This window comes from Poromitra crassiceps, assembly GCF_964638095.1.
Source record: "Poromitra crassiceps genome assembly, chromosome: 1".
Classification (NCBI taxonomy): Eukaryota; Metazoa; Chordata; class Actinopteri; order Beryciformes; family Melamphaidae; genus Poromitra; species Poromitra crassiceps.
The window spans coordinates 38,505,387-38,527,092 of record NC_139623.1 but is presented as its reverse complement, the minus strand read 5'-3'; the positions used below and the strand labels follow the sequence as shown (position 1 = coordinate 38,527,092).

General features: G+C 43.1%; 1 protein-coding gene across 1 annotated transcript in view; it reads right to left on the bottom strand.

Annotated features, from left to right (window-relative positions):
- Positions 1 to 476: 476 nt before the first annotated feature.
- acsl6 (acyl-CoA synthetase long chain family member 6) overlaps positions 477 to 21,706 on the bottom strand; it is a gene marked incomplete at both ends in the record, with an annotated part of 94,912 nt that continues 73,682 nt past the window's right edge. Inside the window, 10 exons of the mRNA XM_083646527.1 lie at positions 477 to 617; positions 2,259 to 2,330; positions 2,682 to 2,783; positions 9,049 to 9,192; positions 14,460 to 14,576; positions 16,441 to 16,529; positions 18,334 to 18,406; positions 19,044 to 19,139; positions 19,488 to 19,622; positions 20,275 to 20,409. Of these exons, the coding sequence (XP_083502653.1) occupies positions 477 to 617; positions 2,259 to 2,330; positions 2,682 to 2,783; positions 9,049 to 9,192; positions 14,460 to 14,576; positions 16,441 to 16,529; positions 18,334 to 18,406; positions 19,044 to 19,139; positions 19,488 to 19,622; positions 20,275 to 20,409 (1,104 nt within the window). The remainder of the gene's footprint in view (positions 618 to 2,258; positions 2,331 to 2,681; positions 2,784 to 9,048; positions 9,193 to 14,459; positions 14,577 to 16,440; positions 16,530 to 18,333; positions 18,407 to 19,043; positions 19,140 to 19,487; positions 19,623 to 20,274; positions 20,410 to 21,706) is intronic.

The following is a 21,706-nucleotide window of genomic DNA, read 5'->3' as shown; positions in this document are numbered from 1 at the left end:
GTTCAAAGTCCGTCACTGTCCTGCAGGTGTCAGCATTATCTACACATCTCCTTGAGCTACAATACAGACAAAGACGTCACGCTTGCAGGTGCAAGACGGTGGATTTGGATCACGTTTTGGTTGGTCGATTTAGACTGATGGAGGGGAGAAGAGAAGAGAAGAGAAGAGAAGAGAAGAGAAGAGAAGAGAAGAGAAGAGAAGAGAAGAGAGGAGAGGAGAGGAGAGGGACGGGGACGGGGACGGGGACAGGGACAGGGACAGGATGGAAGTATGGATCGCTTAATGTAAAAGTGCTGATGAGTTACCGCTGCTGGGGACAGGGCATTTTTAGTGTGTTTGGGTGGATAGCAGGTAGCAGGCCTGGCTTGGCTTGCTTTCCAAACGCATGTTAAGCCTAAGGTTTAGTATCTTTTCTCCACTGTAAGTCAATGGGCAAAGAGGATCTTAGTTAAGATGCTTCTTGGGTCTGAAGGCCTTCACATGGAGATGCTGCTGTAGAGGGCTTCAATCTTCTCCTTGAAGAACTCCTTGAGCTCGGGTCTCTTGGCCTTTAGCGTTGGAGTCAGGAGGCCATTTTGGATGGAGAACATCTCGCTGTAGATGTAGATGTTTTTCACCTTGGGGAAGGAAATATAAATGTATAGAAAAGCTATTAAAGTGAAACAGAGATTCTTCAGATTCTCCCCAAAGCCATGTCTAAAAATAGCAACATTTTTAGTCTACATTTGACATTAAGTAATGGTTAAAACCGATATAGTGTCCATTTCACAAACATGGAATAAGCCTAGTCCACTAAAACTAAGAATAGACTAAGAATCTGTGCTTACTGCAGTGCTGAGGCATAGTATCACAGAGAACATGAGTCTGTAGACAAGGTGTGTAATACCATTAGATTATACAAAGCAGTAATTAGTGAAATTAGTGTAAGTATACTAGCTTTACTTTTTTTTTTTTACTTTTTTTTTTTACACTTTGATGTTTATTAAGTTTCAGTTGTTGCATACATCAGGTTCACATTGCATGTTGATCAATAGTTTTCTGTCAATAAAGAAGATAGAAAAACAAAACAAAAACGGAAGTCAGAACAGGTATATAAAAAAACATTCAAGGTTACTGGCGTATATTTTCTATTGTTTCGTAAGTCAACCATTTCTCCCACTTTCTATCAAAAACATCCTCTCTCACTCTGATCTTATATGTCAATTTCTCCATAATACAAATCTCTTTTACAATTTCTAACCACTGGTCCACAGTCGGGGGCTCAGTTTTGTACCACTTTCTGGTTATTGCTTTCTTGGTAGTGATCAGTAATATCTTGAAGATACCTATCTTTAACATCAACACAGTCATTTATATCTCCGAGATAGATCTTCTTGAATTCCTTAGGTAATTCATATCCCAGAATGTTCTTACGATTACGATTACGAAAACTTTATTGTCCACAAGTGGAAATTCGTCTTTGGTTCCACCACAGACATGTCTCAAAAGATAAAACACAACAATACACATGAAAAACACATGAAACACATGAAACAATGCAATTATGACAAAGAACCTTGCTAGACATCCACAAAATGACCACACATCCACAAAACAGTCAACACACATTCATCCACACCGATGCACAAAAGTAGGCTACACCTCCCAATGCAGGTCAAAATTACAAATCATAAGTCTACGACCTGTCCAATTCAAAAACAATTTAAAAAACATTCAGGAGAAGACCTGCTGTACAAAAAACCTCAGCAAAGTAAGAAATTAAAACACCACCCTAAGCAGTATCTACCGCATCCTAGTTTTATTTCTTAATGGTAACAAACACATTTTCCCAGAAAGAGTGTAATCTTTGGCACTCCCAAAAGATACTAGCTTAACTTTTATTTATCCGCTCACGAGCCCTTGGCTGATCTTTGCTGTTTTATGTTTTGTTTTTGCCCCCACTCCAGAAACACCTTGTTTCATATAGACTTACAGACATTCATTGGAGCTGCAGTATAACCAGAGTATAACCCTAACCCAGTATAAGTCTTAAACTGCACAGCTCAACTGGAGCGGTTAAGGATTAAATGCATTAAGGGCATTTGACTCACGTAATCATCATACTTGTTACACTTAATCCATAGTTAAGGTACTGCTGGCACATAGAAAACATTTGGACCTTTTTTTTTTGCCAAGACTGTTGCACATTTTCGCTGAACAAAAGTCTGCAGAAAACAACATTTTTTGAGACGATTATGCAAATATCACTGCCTGCCTACCTGCTCAAAAGAGTGGAGGCCACTGGCCTTGCCCAGACGCACCAGGTCTTCAAGGATCGCCTTCTTTAGTACCTGTACAGAGAGGAAGGAAGTACCTCAGATTCTTATTTATAATAATGCCTAAATATGATCAGCATAATATTATTTCAAAGCGTGTGTTCACACCAAGGCGAAAAAAAGCTTCACTTGCGTAAATTATTTGCCAAAGTTGAATATTTTAAACTCGAGCAAATGGGCGATGATGCGAATAATCGCGTCATTCGCGCCGCAAACCTTCGCATCACTCCCCTCATTCACGCTGCCTGGGGCAAAATGGCATCTACTCACACATTTGCATTGACTTTGTATGTAATCCCGTCGCACGAATCTGCGAAAAATCACCTTGGTGAGAACGGCCAGTGAGTCATATAGCATGTGACCTACCGTATTTTTACAGAGGTCTTTGTAGGTGCCCAGCATGCCCTTCTTCTTGGCCCAGGCAGGCATGACCTCTGGGTCTGGAACCACGATTCCCACCAAACAGGACTGGACACAACACAAAAATATAAGACGAAAGTGTCAAAGTATTATGTGTGACAGACCAGCGATCCCTTCAACTGCCTAGCACATTAGGTTAGCAGGAGTTTGTCCCGCTCAAACAGCGAGCGTGCTCATTTGAAGAGCAGTAGTTGCCACATTACACCCTGAATTCCACTCAAATAAAACCCATTTTTAAAACTATTAATATTTGGAGAAGGTAAAGAAAGGCTTGCAGTGGCGTATTTTCACCACATCTTCAGCCTGGCAGGATTCAAATAGCCTGACTCCGCCAGATGGGGGCGGCATTGTTCCACAAATTCACAATCCCACCTCCGTCTGGTCCCGGCTCAAGATTGGAGTTTAAATCGGCCGCCACCCAGGCGAACCAATCAGCGTGAGCTACGGACGGGCTTTAGGCGAGACCGGGTGTGACGCCACCGAGAGGCGCCTGTGCGTTTGTAGTTCTTTCACTATTCAACATGGCGGCGGCTACCGAGGCTAGCTCCAATGGGCTAGTCAAACATTCTATTCAAAACAATAAGCTAACATAAACTTTAAACACTTGATCTTACAGTGAGTATGAAACCGTAACTGTATTGCTGTAACGTTATTAACTATGAACATTAGTAAACAAGACATTGTTGTAGAATTTGGGGAGATAGCCTTCAGACCGTTGCTAGGCTGGGAGAACTTATTAGCAGCCATCAGCTAGCTGTAAGGCTAGTGAATGGCTAGCCGTTAGCCATTCACGCAAGTCACACAAACACAAAGCCCTTCTCACCACTGCCCAGTAAACATGCAATCTGTTAAACCATAATAATAATAATAATAATAATAAATAATAAATAATAATAAATAATAATAATATAAATAAATCATAACGTTAATCAAAATGCCACTGAAATATTAGCTAATCAACACAGAACTGCAAAGATCAGTGTGATGTATTGTCCCTTTACTGTTAGCTGAACGCAGTGTATTCTGCTATGATTGGAATGTTGGCTGCTGTTTAATAAACCATGTTAACTCACGTTGGTGTCCGAGTGACATATTATGTTATACAGGCGAGATTAAAGATCTCAGGTATAACAATCAGTTTATCTGATATTTTCCCCCATATGACGCTTGCATAAATTATACTGTGAAGTGTGAATATACCTCTTACAAGCATATTGTAGTCCTTTATGTCTGATATTCTGGAGCTGTTACTCGAGAAATTGGTTTATCGATAGAACATAGCTTAAGATTTTGCACTTGTACTTTAGATAGGGGGTAAACAAACGGCATGGGAGCCAATACTAGGAATAAATAAACAACATTGTGTCTGACAATAAAGTGATGATGATGATGATGAAGGAACCATTCTTAAAGTTTGAGATTATATCCAAATACATGCTGCATGGTGTAACCTAAGGGTGTTTTTCCTCTTCTCTGTGAACCTTGGTACCTTGACGTCCTCTGGGCTCCAGGCAGCTCCCTTTCACAGATTCATCTGACAGCAACATCTTTATGAATTTACATCATCTTATCATTTTACCCAATCGTGCCTCAAGACCAGCAGATTATGTAACAACACCACCACACGGCCGTCTTTTCTCCGTTTAGTTTATTATCACAAAAGTAAGCCAATAACATTCTCCAGTCATGCGTAAACATCTACCATTCCACTGACAGATATGCTAAAATTCACCAGTCCTTAATGCTAAATAGTAGCGTTAAATCATTATATTGTATCAAAGCAGCAGAGTGTTGCGTCTCCATGACGTTAGCCGTCCAGGGTGCGTGCCACTCGGTGTCATATCGTGTCATCAGTTCCCTGAAGAAACGAACAACGATATGTGTTAGTGAATGAATCGCTGTTAACGTTAACATTAATCATCAATCATCAGACGTAGCACCCCAACCTCCGGGCGGCGCAAATGTTGCTAACGTTAACGTAACATCAGTTAATCCAATCAGTTACATTTAACGTGCAAAATGGCCTACCTGCACTTCATCCTCAGTCAGACATCTGCAGTAATTCTTCTTTCTTTTGGCAAATTGAATAGTCAATGGTTGCACCCAATATTCACCTTACAAAAACAGCAAAAAATCTGCGACCTCCATGCTAACTATTTAGCAATTGTAGTCCTAGCTGTTCGTGTTTACCAGGCACTGCTACGTCATGAAGGGAAGTTGATCTGATTGGTTGGCGTTGGCAAGCCCAGACGGTGACAGACAGATGGTCCATCCAATCACCTGCCTAGTAGCTTGAAAAAAGTGACCGCCCTCTTCAGCAATGTAGCTTGGCCGAACCCAGATGGATGTTGGTTGTGAAACAAATGTGAACGAACTTACATCCATCTGGCAGCGTCAGGTTAGGATTCAAATGGGATTTCTATGGGATTGACACACCGGCTCTGGGGGGCCACGAATCCCATTCACACCTTGGGAAGCTAAACATGGCTGAAGGCCCTGACCAGTGTTGGGCAAGTTACTTTCAAAATGTAATATACTACACATTACTAGTTACTTTAATTTGAAAGTAATAAGCTACTTTACAATATTACTGTCTGTGCAGAGTAACTCGTTACTTATTACACTACTTTTGCACTACTTTCACCAAAATAACTGCAGTAGCAGAATGACATCGCTGCCCCAGAACCATCTCGAAAAACAATTTATACCGTCTGAAATCAGTGTAAATCGTCCAAAATTCTAAATGTTATCTTTTTCCTTTGTTATTCTCATCTATAGTGGTTATTTGCATGTGCTTTGATTACATTTTTTTTAACTCAATTTGTAACTTGTTACTTGACAAGGTAACTAGTATAATATTACTGAAGTCCTATTGTAATAAGTTATATTACTGAATTACTGCTAAAAGTAATATATTACATGTAATATATTACTTTTGTAATGAGTTACCCCCAACACTGGCCCTGACACACCGAAAACACTTCAAAGGCCTAGCGGCAACTAGATGCCAACAGATACGGCCAAAAAAGTTGCATTTGAACACACCGCAAACACGACAGCCGATGGGCAGCTAGCACGTACGTTCTGCAGCTAGCACGTACGTTCTGCAGCTAGCACGTACGTTCTGCAGTACGTTCTGCAGCTAGCACGTATGTTCTGCAGCTAGCACGTACGTTCTGCAGCTAGCACGTACGTTCTGCAGCTAGCACGTACGTTCTGCAGCTAGCACGTACGTTCTGCGCCTGCATGAGACCTGATTCATGAAACATTAAATAGAGAGTAGCGTTCGCCTACCATTTCGCTCACTTAAACGGCTTCATAATATAGCTACTTCTAATCAAGAATATGTCTGATAAAAAGTTGCAAATGACACTGGCGTATGTCATCCCGTGTCTGCTCTTTTGCTGAAAGGAAGAGTGCGGGGGCAGAAAAATAAGCAGAAGCCGCACTAAATGGGTGATATCATGCAGCGAGGCTCGAGGGACTTTCCCAAAGGCCACGTCGCTGTGAAAGTAATAGATGAAGCTGGAAAATAAGCAGAGCATTTTGTGTGCCGTCTCTCCTGCTTCAATACCCCTGACCAGCCAACCAGAGTGATTTCTCTACCTCTGACCAGCCAATCAGAGTGATTTCTCTACCCCTGACCAGCCAATCGGAGTGATTTCTCTCACCAACGACCCAACGCCGATTACGATTCAACATGTTGAATCAGGCTCCTGCTGTGCTCTCGATTGGTAATTTGGGAATTTGTCCGTTAATCTCCCCATTAATAGTGATATAACTCAATTTGCTGGAGCGGGCTTACCGTAGTTCTACAGCCAGCGTGAAGCTTCTGGTATCATATGAAACTAGACGACCATCTATTGGTACCAGCCATGTCATTCTAACTCATCAGGAAGGGGGGTAAATAATGCTCCAAAGGTAGGCTACATTTTGGTGAGGGAAAAGACATTTTCAAAGGGGTCTCTTGACCTCTCACCTCAAGTCTCCCCTTCACAGAGCTACTTTTAAGCGGTGCAGCCACTTCTATAAGTGACTTTGTGTGTTTATGGTGAGATGTGTGTGGCGGGATTTGTGTGCACCTCTACGTTTGCACTGAGATTTGGGGGAGACTGGCTCGAGGCGACAAGGAAGGGGGTGTGGCCCCGCCCCAGCTCCCCGGTCTGCACAGACACAGTGCTGAGGCACAGGGCAGGCGGAGAGAGAGAGAATAAAATGTCTCGTCTCGAGGAGGACGATAGCGTTTAGTCGATAATTCACGCATGCACACACGGTCACATGCACGACACATTCACGCACGCACACGCGCTCAAAGTTGGACGGACAAACGCGTCTTTATTGTCACCCGACAACCCAACAACACACACATGCTGCCAGCCACACACACGCCGGTGAAGTCTCTGCTTTTAACCCATCCAGGCTTGTCCTTCCTCTGGGTGGCAGGCCAGGCGCAAGTGGGCAGCTTTCTTTAGTGTATAGCACCCGGGGACCAACTTCAGACGTTGTCGTCACTGGTCAGGTAATGATCTTCTGCATGTTTTTAGTAGGGGTCCATGATGTTGTATGGAGGAACCCAGAGGTGTAGTGCTATTTGGACAAGTGGGGGAACGCACCTATTATGCGGAACACCCCCCTCCCCCGGCACATGCACAGGTCCCCCGCACACACAGACTACACTGACACACACGACTTAACTTATTGTGTCCTCTAGACCAGTGGTTCTCAAATGGGGGTCCGCGGACCCCCAGGGGTCCGTGGCACTTTGCCAGGGGGTCCGCAAAAAAGTTTTCAGGTTATTTATTTTTATTTTTATTTATTTTTATAAAAAAAAGAAAAAATGCTACATGTTATTTATTCCTTCTCAAAATACTTCCTACATGGTGCTAGTCTATCAAAATATCTTGGCTGTCATTGATTGTGTTGCATAGTGGTTTTCTGTACTGTTGACAAATTGTGATATTGTAAGTCGCTTTGGACAAAACAAAAGCGTCTGCTAAATGACGTAATGTAAATGTAATGTAATCAAAAATATATAGGCCTATATATATATTTTTTTTGCTAAATCTTCATAGTTCAACGAAAATAGTTTATGCTTTAAATCTAAAATGGTTCATGGATTACATTCTAATAACAAACCTATCAAATTAAAAGTCAAGCACGTTACCGTGGAAACAATTAAGCTTAGGCCAAAATCACAAATCAGAATGAGGGGGTCCCCGGTATATTTTCTGTCTTGTAAGGGGTCCTTGGCTGAAAAACATTTGAGAACCTCTGCTCTAGACACTGCAGAAGTAGCCCATGACAGAGTCAGTTATCACAAAAAGCTAAACAAGTCTCAAGCATCACACAAGTTGCACAAGGCATAATTGATCATCATTTGGCACGGCGGCTGGCATTTTTAGTAAGTAACTTACCATTTTGTGGCAAATTCTGGCGATGCAAATTGCCGTCTGGTGATTAACGCTAACTTTTGATTCTATTATATGGCTCTGGGACCGGTGTTCTTCCGTGCGTAGCTGATTTGGCCCACCCATTTACTGTTAGGGACGATTGGTCAATTTTACTGTCATGTGATCCTAAGGTGGAATGTTTCCTTCTTCCTTCAAGCCACGAGTTGATACCGTGTGAACCGTGTGAATCATTCAGCCCACCTTAAATATTAGTTAAGGTTCAATGTTTCCTTCTTCCTTCAAGCCACGAGTTGATGCCGTGTGAATCATTCAGCCCGCCTTAAATATAGACGAACGACAACTTTGTCCAGTTTCACTTGTTTTATTGGCTCCACATGCACACACACGTTGACACACACAAAACACCGCTTGGAGAAGTATGGGAACGCCGTTTCCCCGCGTTCTACCGGCACTACACCTATGGAGGAACCCCAGGGGAGCATGGGGAGAACAAACTCCACACAGGAAGGCCCTTTTTGACGAGATAGCCCGCAAGACTTTGGCGAGACTTTGGCATGCTATGGAGAGAGCGACTCGAAACACGCACAAGCCGGTAAATGCATGCACGGTCGCACGCACACACACAGCATGGTTGCATGGGCATGCACACAAACGCACGCATGGGTCGGACGTGCACAAAACTGCACCGCTTGCTTCAACACCTGGGTGTGATTCCTTACAATAGGGTAGCTTCATTCTTTCCGACAAAGCAGCATAAATCAACAGAATGGATCACATCACATCAGTTTCGATGGACCTGACAGATCCGATCCTGGGGGTTTTCACAGCCTAATGCTTCCAGGTATGGTGTGTGTGCGCCCGCGCGCGTGTGTGTTTGTGTGTGTGTGTGTGCGTGTGTTCACCTGCAGGCTGTCTCCATGTACATAGAGCTGTGCCACAGGTTCACTCCTGATGTAGATGTTCTCAATCTTTTCGGGGGAGATGTACTCGCCCTGTGCCAACTTGAAGATGTGCTTCTTCCTGTCAATGATCTTCAGTGTGCCATTCTGTGGGAGAGGAAGAGGAGAGGAGAGGAAGAGGAGGGGTCAGAGAGAGGAAAATATGAGACAGGAAAGGGAACAAGGAGGGTAGGAAAGGAAAGGAGCGAAAAAGGGAGGAGAGGAGAAAATAAAATAAACACATTGTAAGTGCTTTGAGTTCAAGATCAACTTATTTTTAAGCAATAGTATAAATAGAAGTCCTATATCATCGTCTAATACAGTGGTTCTAAACCTTTTTCATATCATAGACCCCTAATTTAGTTCACATTAGGAACACAGACCCCCTTTTTTTTTTTTTTATATTTTATTTAGCAATTTAGATTTTTTAGAACACAGAAAAACAAACACAGATACAGTAAAAGAAAAGAAAGAAAAAACATACATACACTAGTACCACCAGTTACAGCTTGTAAATATACATAAATTATGCTTGCAAACATATATACATATACACAAATGAGTGGGATCCCACGCGAGGGAGGAAGACCGGCCGGGCGAGTCACCCATCACCCCTAACCTCGTCAAGGTAGGCCAGAAACGGGTCCCAAATAGTTTGAAATCTCCCAGGTGAGTTGGTCCTCAAGAACCTGAGTCTCTCCATTCGTATGATGGAGATCATGTCCGCCAACCACAACTGAAAACAGGGTGGAGTGGGGGACTTCCATTTCTGCAGAATGAGTTTCTTGGCAACAATTGTCCCCTGTGACAGAGACTGCTGCACAGCTGTAGGGAAGTTCAGAGAGGACTCCGAGCAGCCGAAGATGGCGAGTTCTGCCTCCGGCTGAAGGGTTATTTTGTAGGCCTTAGAGTACCAATCAAATATTTTGGCCCAAAATCCGGTCAGTAAAGGGCACGACCAAAAGGCATGAGACAGAGTGCCCTCCGACACCCGACACCTGTCACACAGTGGTGAGACAGACGAGTAAATCTTGTGCAATTTCTGCTTCGAATAGTGAAGACGGTGAGTAACTTTAAATTGGATCAGCTGGTGTCTACTATTAACTGAGCCGAGTTGTATCATAGACAGACTCCTATCCCATATAATGTCAGACAAGTCAATGCCAAGTTCCCCCTGCCACGCTTCTCTAAACCTCTCAGTAGAGGCCGTGGTGCAATTGTCAAACAAACATACAAATCTCGAAATTAGATGCTTGGAGTGAGGAGGGCTCAGCAATACATCAAAAAAAGCATGGTCATTTGGGAGTGCTTCAAAGGTACGAATCTTGGATCGAACATAATTTCTGACTTGAAGAAATCTGAGCCAATTCGTGCCAGGCAACCCAAACTTCCTCTTCAGCAGATCAAATGATGCAAAGTGACCATCTATGTATAGGTCTTTGATGGAAACTAGCCCTTTCTCACTCCAGGCATGATAGTGTCTGTCTGACCATGGAGCCAAAAAAGAGTGGTTGAAACAAATTGGCGTATGGACAGAAACATCTGGTAGACTCAAAACACTCCTAACTTGGTTTAAAATTCTGACAGAGTTTTTCATGACAAAACTTAAATTAAAATGTTCTAAAGGGTTGTCTAATTTAGCAAATAGCATAGCTGGCAGGGAAGAGTTGCCAGTAGAGCTGGCCTCCATTTTCAGCCACAAGGGGGCCCCGGGAGAAATATTGCCAGGAGTCCCTTGAAGCCAAAACATTAGGGCCCTAACATTCGCAGCCCAGTAGTAGTGCCTAAACACTGGTAAGGCCAGCCCACCTTCGGACTTGGGTTTTTGTAAATGAATTTTCGAAATTCTATGATTTTTATAGTTCCAGATGTAAGACAGAATTATGGAGTCCAGTTTCTTGAAAAACAGTCGATGTAAGAAGGATGGGAAGGTTTTGACATATATAGAGGAACCTGGGAAGTGAAACCATCTTAATTGAATTTATACGACCAATCATGGACAAGGGCAGGATTTTCCAGTTTTCTATACATTGTTTAAGTCTTAAAACAAAATCACCAAAATTCAACTTAAATACTAATTTAGGATCTCTGGGTATGGTCAAGCCAAGATAGGTGAGGTGGTCCCTAGCCAATTTGAATGGGAGATTCTCCAGAAAACCGGGAGTGAAGACATCAGAGAGAGGCATAAAGTCGCTCTTTGTCCAGTTAATTGTGTAGCCAGACAACTTACCGAACGAGGTGATTAATTCTAGGAGAGGGGGGATCGATTTTTCCGAGTTATGTAGGTATAATATCACATCGTCGGCATACAAACTGATACGCGTCTCGATACCACCGACCTCCAGACCTGCAAGGCTTGGATGACTACGTATTTTTAGAGCAAGGGGCTCGAGTGCGACAGCGAAGAGGGCCGGCGAGAGAGGACAACCCTGCTGGACCGAGCGAAGTAGTGGAAATGTGGTTGACCTGTCACCATTGGTTATGACTGAACATGTTGGACTATCATATATGAGCTTTACCCAAGATATAAATGAATCGCCAAACCCAAATCTGTGCAGTGACTCGAACATATAAGGCCACTCAACCTGATCAAACGCTTTCTGTGCATCAAGTGATAAAATTGCTGCTCCGCTAGTCTTATTGTGATCTGCGTATATGGTGTTGAGGAGGCGTCTAACATTGGCGAAAGAGAACCTGTTCGGAATGAACCCCGTCTGGTCAGGATGAATAATAGACGACAAATGTTTATTTAGCCGGGTAGCCAGCGTTTTAGTAATTACCTTCCTGTCAAAATTCTGGAGTGCTATAGGTCTGTAACTGGCTGGGTCTACTTCCTCCTTCCCCTTTTTTAAAATGAGGGAGATATTAGCTTCATATAATGTTTTAGGCAAGACTTTGTCCTTCTTAGAGCTAGCTATCATTCTAAGGAGGACTGGGGCGAGAATGTTGCAAAATGTCTTGTAAAATTCAGCGCCGAATCCATCGGGCCCAGCTGCTTTGCCTGATGGGAATGATTTAATGGCGGAAGTTATTTCTTCTAATGTGAAATCAGAGTCTAGGTCCTCTTTGGCAGCGTCACTGAGTTTCGGTGTTTGAAGAGTGTCGAAAAAAGCGTCCAGATCAGATTGAGCGGCATCACACTTAGACGAATATAGTTCACTGTAAAACTCCTTAAAACGGTCATTTATTTCCTTAGGGTTAGTCAGCAAGGCGCCCCCCTTTGATTTGATAGAGAGGATTGATCTAGAGGCCTGGGCGCCCTTAAGCTGCCGCGCCAAGAGTGCCTGAGGCTTATCTCCCAACTCAAATTGCTTTTGTTTTAGTTTTAAAAGGAGAGTGTTTATTTGACCACTCAGGATGCAGTTGTATTCATATTTCAACTTCAATATCTTATTATAGTCGTCAGGGGATTTTGAGACCTGGTATGCAGTTTCAAGGGTGGGAAGAGCGTTTTCAATCTCCAATAGCCTCCGCCCTCTTTCCTTCTTGGCAGTGGCCTCGTATGAGATTATATGCCCACGAGTGACAGCCTTCAAAGTTTCCCATAATGTGGAGTCCGATACCTCACCATTATCATTAAATTCCATGAAATGTTTTAATTTTGTGTTAATATATGCTATAAATTTCCCTTCAGCAAGTAAGGAGGGGTTGAACCGCCAAGAGTACGTCTGTTTGGGAAGAGAGAAATTTAGAGACATTGTCAGGGGGCCATGATCAGAAATCAATATATTGTGATATTTTGTATTAGTAACGTGTGAGATTAATTGAGAGTCTATTATAAAATAATCTATTCTACTGTAGGATTTATGGACGTGGGAATAAAATGAATAGTCTTTGTCAGTAGGGTGTTGAACCCTCCAGATATCTACTAAATTCCTAGATTTGATCAGATTGTTTAGGACCTGCACTGATGAGATATTTGGGGGTGGACGTGAGGATAGTCTGTCTAGATATGGATCCAGGTAGCAGTTGAGGTCACCTCCAATTATTATTTTAGAATTACTGTTGTCAGGGAGTAGATCAAAAACTTTTCTAAAAAAATGTGGATCATCGGTATTTGGACCATAAATATTGAGCAGTGTTATTGGAAATGAATGAATGGTTCCTGAAACTAAAATATACCTACCAAGAGGGTCTGTGGTCAAAGAAGTAAGTTGAAATGGAATATTCTTCCGAATGAGAATAGCCACACCCCGGGCATGAGATGAGAATGTGGACTGATACACTTGTGATACCCAGCTGCGCCTAAGACTACGTTGTTGGTCAGACTTGAGGTGAGTCTCCTGCAAGAGAATGATGTCTGCCGATAAAGATCTCAGATGTTTGAAAACCTTCTCCCTTTTTATAGCTTGGCCGAGCCCTTTGACATTCCACGAGACAAGGTTGAGATCCCTACCCCCTAACTGAGTCCCACCTTGAAATCCAAACATAGGGTAACAGGAGTTACATATTTATAAGCAAGCACACATGCATACTGCAAAAAGAAGTGACTGGTAGCCTTATACAAACAAAAACACACAGACCCCCTTTTGACGAGATATTTTCTCTCAAATCGGAAAATATTTTGTATTGTTTGATATGATTTTTTCCAGAAATGCATGAGTATCTAAATCTACATTGAGATAACAATCAAAACAGTTATTCTTCTACATTCTCTATTTAACTTCTTGTAAATGAAGTATTTGCTGCGGACCCCCAAGAACACTTGGATCTCCCCGGACCCCGTATTGAGAACCACTAGTCTAATATAAGGTAGGTGCAGCCAATATTGCACAACCTATGTTATTGCTTTTCAATGTTGGGCAAGTTACTTTCCAAATGTAATATACTACATATTACTAGTTACTTTCTTTTGAAAGTAATAAGTTACTTTACAATATTACTGTCTGTGTAGAGTAACTCGTTACTTATTACACTACTTTTGCATTACTTTCACCAAAACAACAGCAGCAGCAGAATGACATCGCTGCCCCGGAACCATCCAGAAAGATAATGTCAACCGCCTTGAAGTCGCAGTGTAAACAATCCAAAATTCTAAATGTTATTCTTTTCCTTTGTTATTGTCATCTGTAGTGGTTATTTGCATAAAAACAGACAGTTTGATTAGGAAATGATTGTATATTTATTTAAATTATGTGCTTTGATAAAAATAAAAAAAGTAACTCAATTTGTAACTTGGGTTACTTGACAAAGTAACTGGTATAATATTACTGAAATCCTATAAGTAATAAGTTATATTACTGAGTTACTGCTAAAAGTAATATATTACATGTAATATGTTACTTTTGTGAGTTACCCCCAACACTGTTGCTTTTAGACAACATTTTCAAACAAACTTGTGTCAGTTTTGGGGTTTAACGTGTGGGCGTACGCACAGGTAACCATTTGCCGATGTCCCCGGTGTGGAGCCAGCCGTCTGGGTCCAGCGTCTCGGTGGTCCGCTCCGGGTCTTTGAGGTAGCCCTTGAACACGTTCGGCCCCTTTACACATACCTGGATGGACGGTTAGAAAGAATGGATGAAGGGGAGAAATAATACCAGGGATGGGAAAAAATTCCTCGCCACCAGAGGGCCAGATTTTGCTGAGGGCTGGGGGCCAAAAGATTTGGGGCATTTGAAGGCAGGTTTAGAGGAATAACTCATTTTAAATTAACAGTTGTGATGTCATTATTCAGTCTTAACCACCAACATTGGATCCTTTTCTCACTCACTCCTATGTCACCACCTGCTCTCCCTGCAGGGCTTGAAATTAACATTTTTGACCACCTGCCAATATGGGTGCTAGATTTCAAAGTTACCAGCCAATTAGAATTTCCACTAGCCAAAATGTTTTTCTTGAATTAAATTGATTAATTTGACGTCAAATACGTCAAATTTAAAATGTTTAAGCACGTCTAAAGTATGCACATGACATGTGCACCTATGTGCAGTGAATATGCCACTGTCTCTGACTTGTCTTATCACTCTACTGCCTTATTGCTTGTTGTGTCTCTTGCACTCATATGCCCTGTTATATTTGTACTATGTTGTAAACGGAGTCCACAGCACAAGAATTTCACACGTGATACTTGTACCACGGAGTGACAATAAAAATCTTGAATCTTGAATGTCTTTATTTTCTTATAAAAAGTAATAAACAAAGTAAAAAAAAAAAAAAAAGGACTAGGTGAGGAAAAGCCAGAGGTGTTCTGCACTGCCTGCATCAGTAAAGTTCCCACAACGAACATGTGTCTTTTTGTTGTCTGCTATCTCGCTTTAATCTTCATCACAGCGGCTCATTACCCGTTGTACACAACGTGCACTAGTTCTACACAAGCACTCGAGGGTCTCTCCTCCTTTTACCTACTCTTTCACTAATCTCACCTCTGTTTACATGCTTTTCAGATCGGCTAGCTAACACGCTAGTTAGCTACTTAGCTTAGCTCTCTCCCTCTCGGTAAGATGTGTTGTTCGTTACGCATAGCATTCATGTATATTTGCTGGAGGGGGAGAAGTCTCCCGCTAGTGTTGATGTTCAGTGTGATGGCAGAGACACTGGGAAATGTGTTTATTTGTTGCGGCGGGTCGATGGTGCTTGAAGTGGCCGGCCATACCGTGTATGTTAAAATCGTTGCAAAAATACCTAACCAAAACTTTAAAAAATAAATGAGTCTTCTTTTAATGTCGATACAAAGACTCACTGGGTCGGAATGTTGAAACACGCATTTCAGAACTCGATATTTGCAAAGATTGCTGTCCCACTTGCACAAGGAGGGAACCAGTGGCCGCAGCTAAACAAGACAAAACATACCACAGTAAAGTCTGCTACTTCATCAAGAAAGGAATTCCACACAGCCAGAGCATCCTGAGTCCTTTGTATCGACATTCAACTCAGAAGTTGACGTTTGTTTGTAATGTGTGGCTCATTTCTGGCTGATAAATAGTGGTTTTGTTTCAGCCCTTGGTGTTTAGCAGTAGGTGCTGTGCTGCTGCAGTCCGTGTGTGTGTATGTAGGCGCGCCCGTTGTAATGACGCTGCGTCCCAAAGGTGTGTGAGGAGTCGTATATGAGTCATTTGGACAGAGCCAGCTATAATGGCCAGCTACTCGCGTCCCTAGCTGGCCTAAAAAATAAAACAAAAAAATAGATTCGATTTGACAGCTTTATTTTGGCTTTAAATTGGTGTTAAAATGCCTTTCCTTTCTGAAACCTGCAGATATGCTGACACGCACGCACGCACGCATGCGCACACACACACACACACACACACACACACACACACACACACACACACACACACACACACACACACACACACACACACGTACAGTATAAGCAACAGTGTGTAGAGTATGTGTCTTCCAAATCACTGCACTTACCTCTCCCTCTCCCTTAGATGCGAAGTAGTTCTTCTCAGCAACATCCACCAGTTTGATAAGGTTACAGGGCAGCGGGGCACCAACGTGACCTGCAGAATATGTAACATCATTATAAACTTCAACATAAACTTAAAATAACTTTTCAAATGATCATTATAAACAAAACAAAATGTGTCTAATAAAGCTCAAACCATACAGTAATTCATCATATTCCAAGTCCTCACAGAAATATAAATGGTCCTGTAAAATATTGGAACTGAGCAGTAGGGGGAGATGTTGGACTACATTTTGATGTCAGTCGGTGAACCTGTCCTGTCTTATTTCATGGCTGTAATCACTGGCTCTGCTGCATTCACTATTCACACAGCCGAACAACAGACTGTGACGCTGTGGTTTTACGTGTGATACAACTTTTCAGCATATGTCAGTGGTTCTCAAAGTGGGGTACGGGGACCCCCACGGGTCCTTGAGGGAGTTCCAGGGGTTCCCCAGAAAAGATGCGAATCATTTATTTTCACTAAAATTCCATCCATAAGTCACACAATGACAGAATGTACTGTATGACTATGGGTTTGATACACTTTCTGCAATAAAACATCTAAAAGAAAAACTTGTGTGTGTGTTTTTTCACATTTGCTCAGTGACTCAGTGAAACAAGGCTGTTAAGCTGTAGGGCAGTGCAGCTCTGCCCAGCATACAGTATGGAAACAGATGGTTGTGCGGATAAAGCATAACAACTAGTCAAAAGTGTGGACACACGCATTTTTCTTTATTGTTCCTAATTTCCACATTTGAGAAAAGTAGACATCAAAATTCAAAACTATGAAATAACACATGGAATCACATACAGTGACAAAGCGATCTTATATTTTAGATTCCTTTGCATTGTTTGGAAAGAAATTTCATGCATTTAGATCAAAATGGCAAAACACAGTACATTCAATGAGGTGTGTCCAAAACATTTGACTGGTAGTGTGCACGCTCCCATTCCAACATCAGCTAGACGAAGGTGCAGTATTGAAATGCATTTGTTCAGAACTGTGGCTCTGCACTGAAACTTTGGCCAGTGTCTTCAGGGAAAGACATTAGGCGAGTATGTGTACCTGATTAAAAAAACAACCACGACCTTTGCTGTTTCATCCACAGCATAAAACGGTATGATTGCACAGTGGTTACTTGATCATCACCATAACTGCGTTGAATATAAGGAGGGTCAATACTGACTGTTAACAACCCTGTTATCTCTCTCTCTCTCTCTCTCTCTCTCTCTCTCTCTCTCTCTCTTCCAGCCCTCTCCCTTTTTCCAGCCTGCCCTCCTCTCTCCACTGTGTTTCCACTGTGGTACTTTCCCCAGGACAGAAGCTGATAAACCCTGAGAGACTGTGTGAGTGTGATTTTTACCTGACATGTGACCGAGCTGAACCCAGGAACCAGCCCGAAAGAGGCAGAGCGACAGACAACACAGCGCACAGTCGCTATTGTTGAACTTAGGCCTGTGAATCCACAGGGTGTTAGCTACAGTAAACCAGAGACCTTTACTATTAGATAGAGACAGCCCAATCCAGGCTCCGCCAATTGTAAGAAATTGTACTCTTCCGGTCTCCTAAATGGGTGCGGTTAACAGCTTGTGATTGGCTGTCTGTCTATGGTATGAAACTTCATTGGCTGACCAGTCTCCCAAGCAGGTGTGGCAGTGGCGAAACCTCCGTGGCACAGATACAGGAAGTGACTGGAAGTTGGGGTGTCTCTATCTACATTAAAGGTATCTGGCTTACTACTGTACAGGCTCAATTCAAAGCACAAACAGTCTATATTAGACTGTCACTATAGTCTAAACTGAGAATCTAAGGCTAGTCTAACACTTAGACTAGACTAGGGCTAATTGAGTCTCACCTGAGGTCCAATCTCCAGGAGTGGTGAAGGTGCAGCCGGCCGTACACTCCGTCTGACCATATGCCTCGTACACCTACACACACGCGTGAGTGCATGCACGCACACACACGCGCGCGCACGCACGCACGCATGCACGCACACACACACACACGCACACGCACACGCACACGCACACGCACACGCACACACACACACACACACACACACACACACACACACACACACACACACACAAAGATACACTGTTAGGAAGGGGTTTGTGTGTGTGTGACGGACATAAGTGCATTCTCAAATATCTGTGTGTATCTGTCCGAGTAGTGCAGCGGTAGATTCCCTGCCTAATCAACATGAGGGTCGCACATTCGAGCCTGATGTGTTGCCTCCAGCTTGGTGGGGCATCCATACAGGTGCAATTGGCCCTGTCTGCGGGTGGGAAGCTGATGGGCTATGAGTCGTGGTCGCTGCTCTTGTTGGTTGGGGCGCCTGTTCGAGGGGAGGGGACCTGGGGGGAATAGTGTGATCCTCCCACAGCTACATGTATGTCCTGCTGGTGAAACTTCTTGCTGTCAGATGAAAGGAAGCGGCTGGCGACTGCACATGTATCGGAGGAAGCATGAGCTAGTCTACAACTCTCCCCAGAGTGGTGTGTGTGTGTGTGTGTGTGTGTGTGTGTGTGTGTGTGTGTGTGTGAGAGTGTCTGTGTGTCTGACCTGGCATCCCAGAGCTGCTCTGAGGAATCCCAGGACGCTGGGCGAGGCAGGAGCAGCTCCTGTTATAATCATCCTCAGCCTTCCTCCCAGGCTGGCCTGCACACACACACACACACACACACACACACACACAACACAGCATTACTACATTGACACAGGCCTATACACACACACACACGCACGCGCACGCACACACACGCGCACACGCGCACGCACACATACATGCAGAAAGTAGTAGTGGAAGTACATTTAGTGGAAGTACATTTATGCAATATTATGATCCAAAATCTAAGGCGATATCTAGTCTCATATCACGATAATGATATAATATCGATATTGCCCAGCCCTGATTCAGAAAGTCTAATGTAGTACCAGAAGTCTGTACTGTCAGACATGGTCGAGGCCTCACATTCAGTGCAAGGAGCAGGGAGAGGACGCGTGTACCTGAATCTTACTGAAGAAGATTTGATCCCAGATGCTGTCGCTGCGAATGATCCCGCTGCTGACCTCAGCACCTTTTCTCTTCGCCGCAAAGTTGAGCAGCCAGCGCTTCAGCGGACTGTTAGCCTGGCTGAAGATCTGTGGAGAAGGGGGAAAAAAGCACACATTTGTTTGGTTGGTGGGAGAATCAACCATGGTACCGCAATAACACTCAGCGAAACTTTGCCGTTGGTATGCACGGTTGCATTGACTGATATAGGTTTGAAAAATATTATTGACGTGCGAATTAATCGCATGGAAAAAACGCTCCCCGGTGTGTAAGGAGTGGACCTTCACTCCTAGAACGACTCCTCTCTCACATTATCACCATAACGACTCTCAGCTGCATTTAGATTTTTATGGGGTTTTTGTTCCGCAACACGATGTATCCATTTTCAAAGAAAGACCGGCCACTCGATATGCAGATGACAAAGGTCCAAAGCGATCCGTGAAACCATAACTATTTGATGGGGATCATCATCTCATAAATGTAACAATAACCAACTTCCTATGGATTTCACACCACAAATCTTTATAAGAGTCGATGTCAAGTTTCCAAAGCGTATATATCTTCACTGCTGATGCTCTTACCCAGAAATTTAAAACTCAGTAAAGTAGACGCAAAGTCCTTCACTGCCAACAACATTACACGCGACCAGTAGTGTGTTTAGGGAAAAGGCTTGGTGTGTGTGTGTGGTGTGTGTGTGTGTGTGTGTATGTGTGTATGTGCGCGCATGTGTGCTCCTCTCACCTTGTCGTACATGCGGTTGAGCAGTCGAGGCACCACAGGGAAGATGGTCGGCCGCAGAGCCTTGATGTCGTCTGACAGGAGGCGGATGTCGCCCTGGTAGAAGCCGATCCGTCCTCCATGGCAGTACACCACAGACTACAGAGACACACACTCATTCAATGGTAAATGGTAAATGGACTGCATTTACAGTATATAGCGCTTTTATCCAAAGCGCTTTACAATGTGCCTACATTCACCCATTCACACACCGAAGGCGGCCAGCTGCCACAGCCATCGGGAACAATTCGGGGTTCAGTGTCTTGCCCAAGGACACTTCGACATGCGGACTAGAGGAGCTGGGGATCGAACCACCAACCTTTTGATTCGTGGACGACCCGCTCTACCTCCTTAGCCACAGCCGCCCCATCATTAAACATGATGCATAAAGTAAAGCACTGCTTCATTGAGAGGACGAGTGTACAATAGGGTTGGGGAATATGGCCCTCAAATAATATGACAATATATAACGCTATTCTTGGCGATATGACAACATACAGATTTTTTTAATTATTCATTTCAAGAACATACAATTGCAACAAAAGAAGTGTTATAGTTTTACTGTATATGTCAGCATAGTCAAGTCAAGTTCATTTGTATAGCCCTAATTCACAAGCATGTCTCAGATGGCTTTACAGAGAATAGGTCTAGTTAAATCTGGATGAGCACTAACAATAATAATAATAATAATAATAATAATAATAATAATAATAATAATAATAATAATAATAATAATAATAATAATAGTAAACATGATTGAACAATCTTATACTTGAGAGAGACAGTGGGAGGGGGGAGAGAATGGAGGGGGAGATGGGAGAGAGAAACGGTTTGCCTTCAAATAATATTCAAATATGTGCTGCAATCTGTTGCTCTTTTGGAACCAAACCACTTCCACACTACTGAAGCCACTCCCCTTTTTGAAATGAACTCCTCCCCCGTGGAGCCGCTTCCAGCCATGCTTGTTGTTGCTGTGCGTACACACACCTGGGCGTTCCAGAGGAAGGGGGCGTGCCAAGGGAGGAACGAAAAGGAGGCCGCGCGGACGAGCAAGAACCCGTTTCACACATGTGAAATGCAGGTTTAATGGTCAGGAGGATTCTGACTCAGATTAACACTACGGCAAATCAGAAAACACACTTAACAGATTCAAATCGGTCACACTTCAATTCAGAATTCTCTTGGATATAAAGTTAGCTGCATGGTAATCTGACTTTGAACTTGCTTGTGAATTAGCAAATAGAGGGGCCAGTTTGGAAAAAGCATTAGCGTTTGTTTGGTCATCAAGTATCGTATTTCCTTCTTTTCATTTTCTTTTTACAGTTATGCTCGCACCTCCCCCCTTACAGACACGTTGCACACACACACACACACACACATGCTCCAGTAAGTGTGT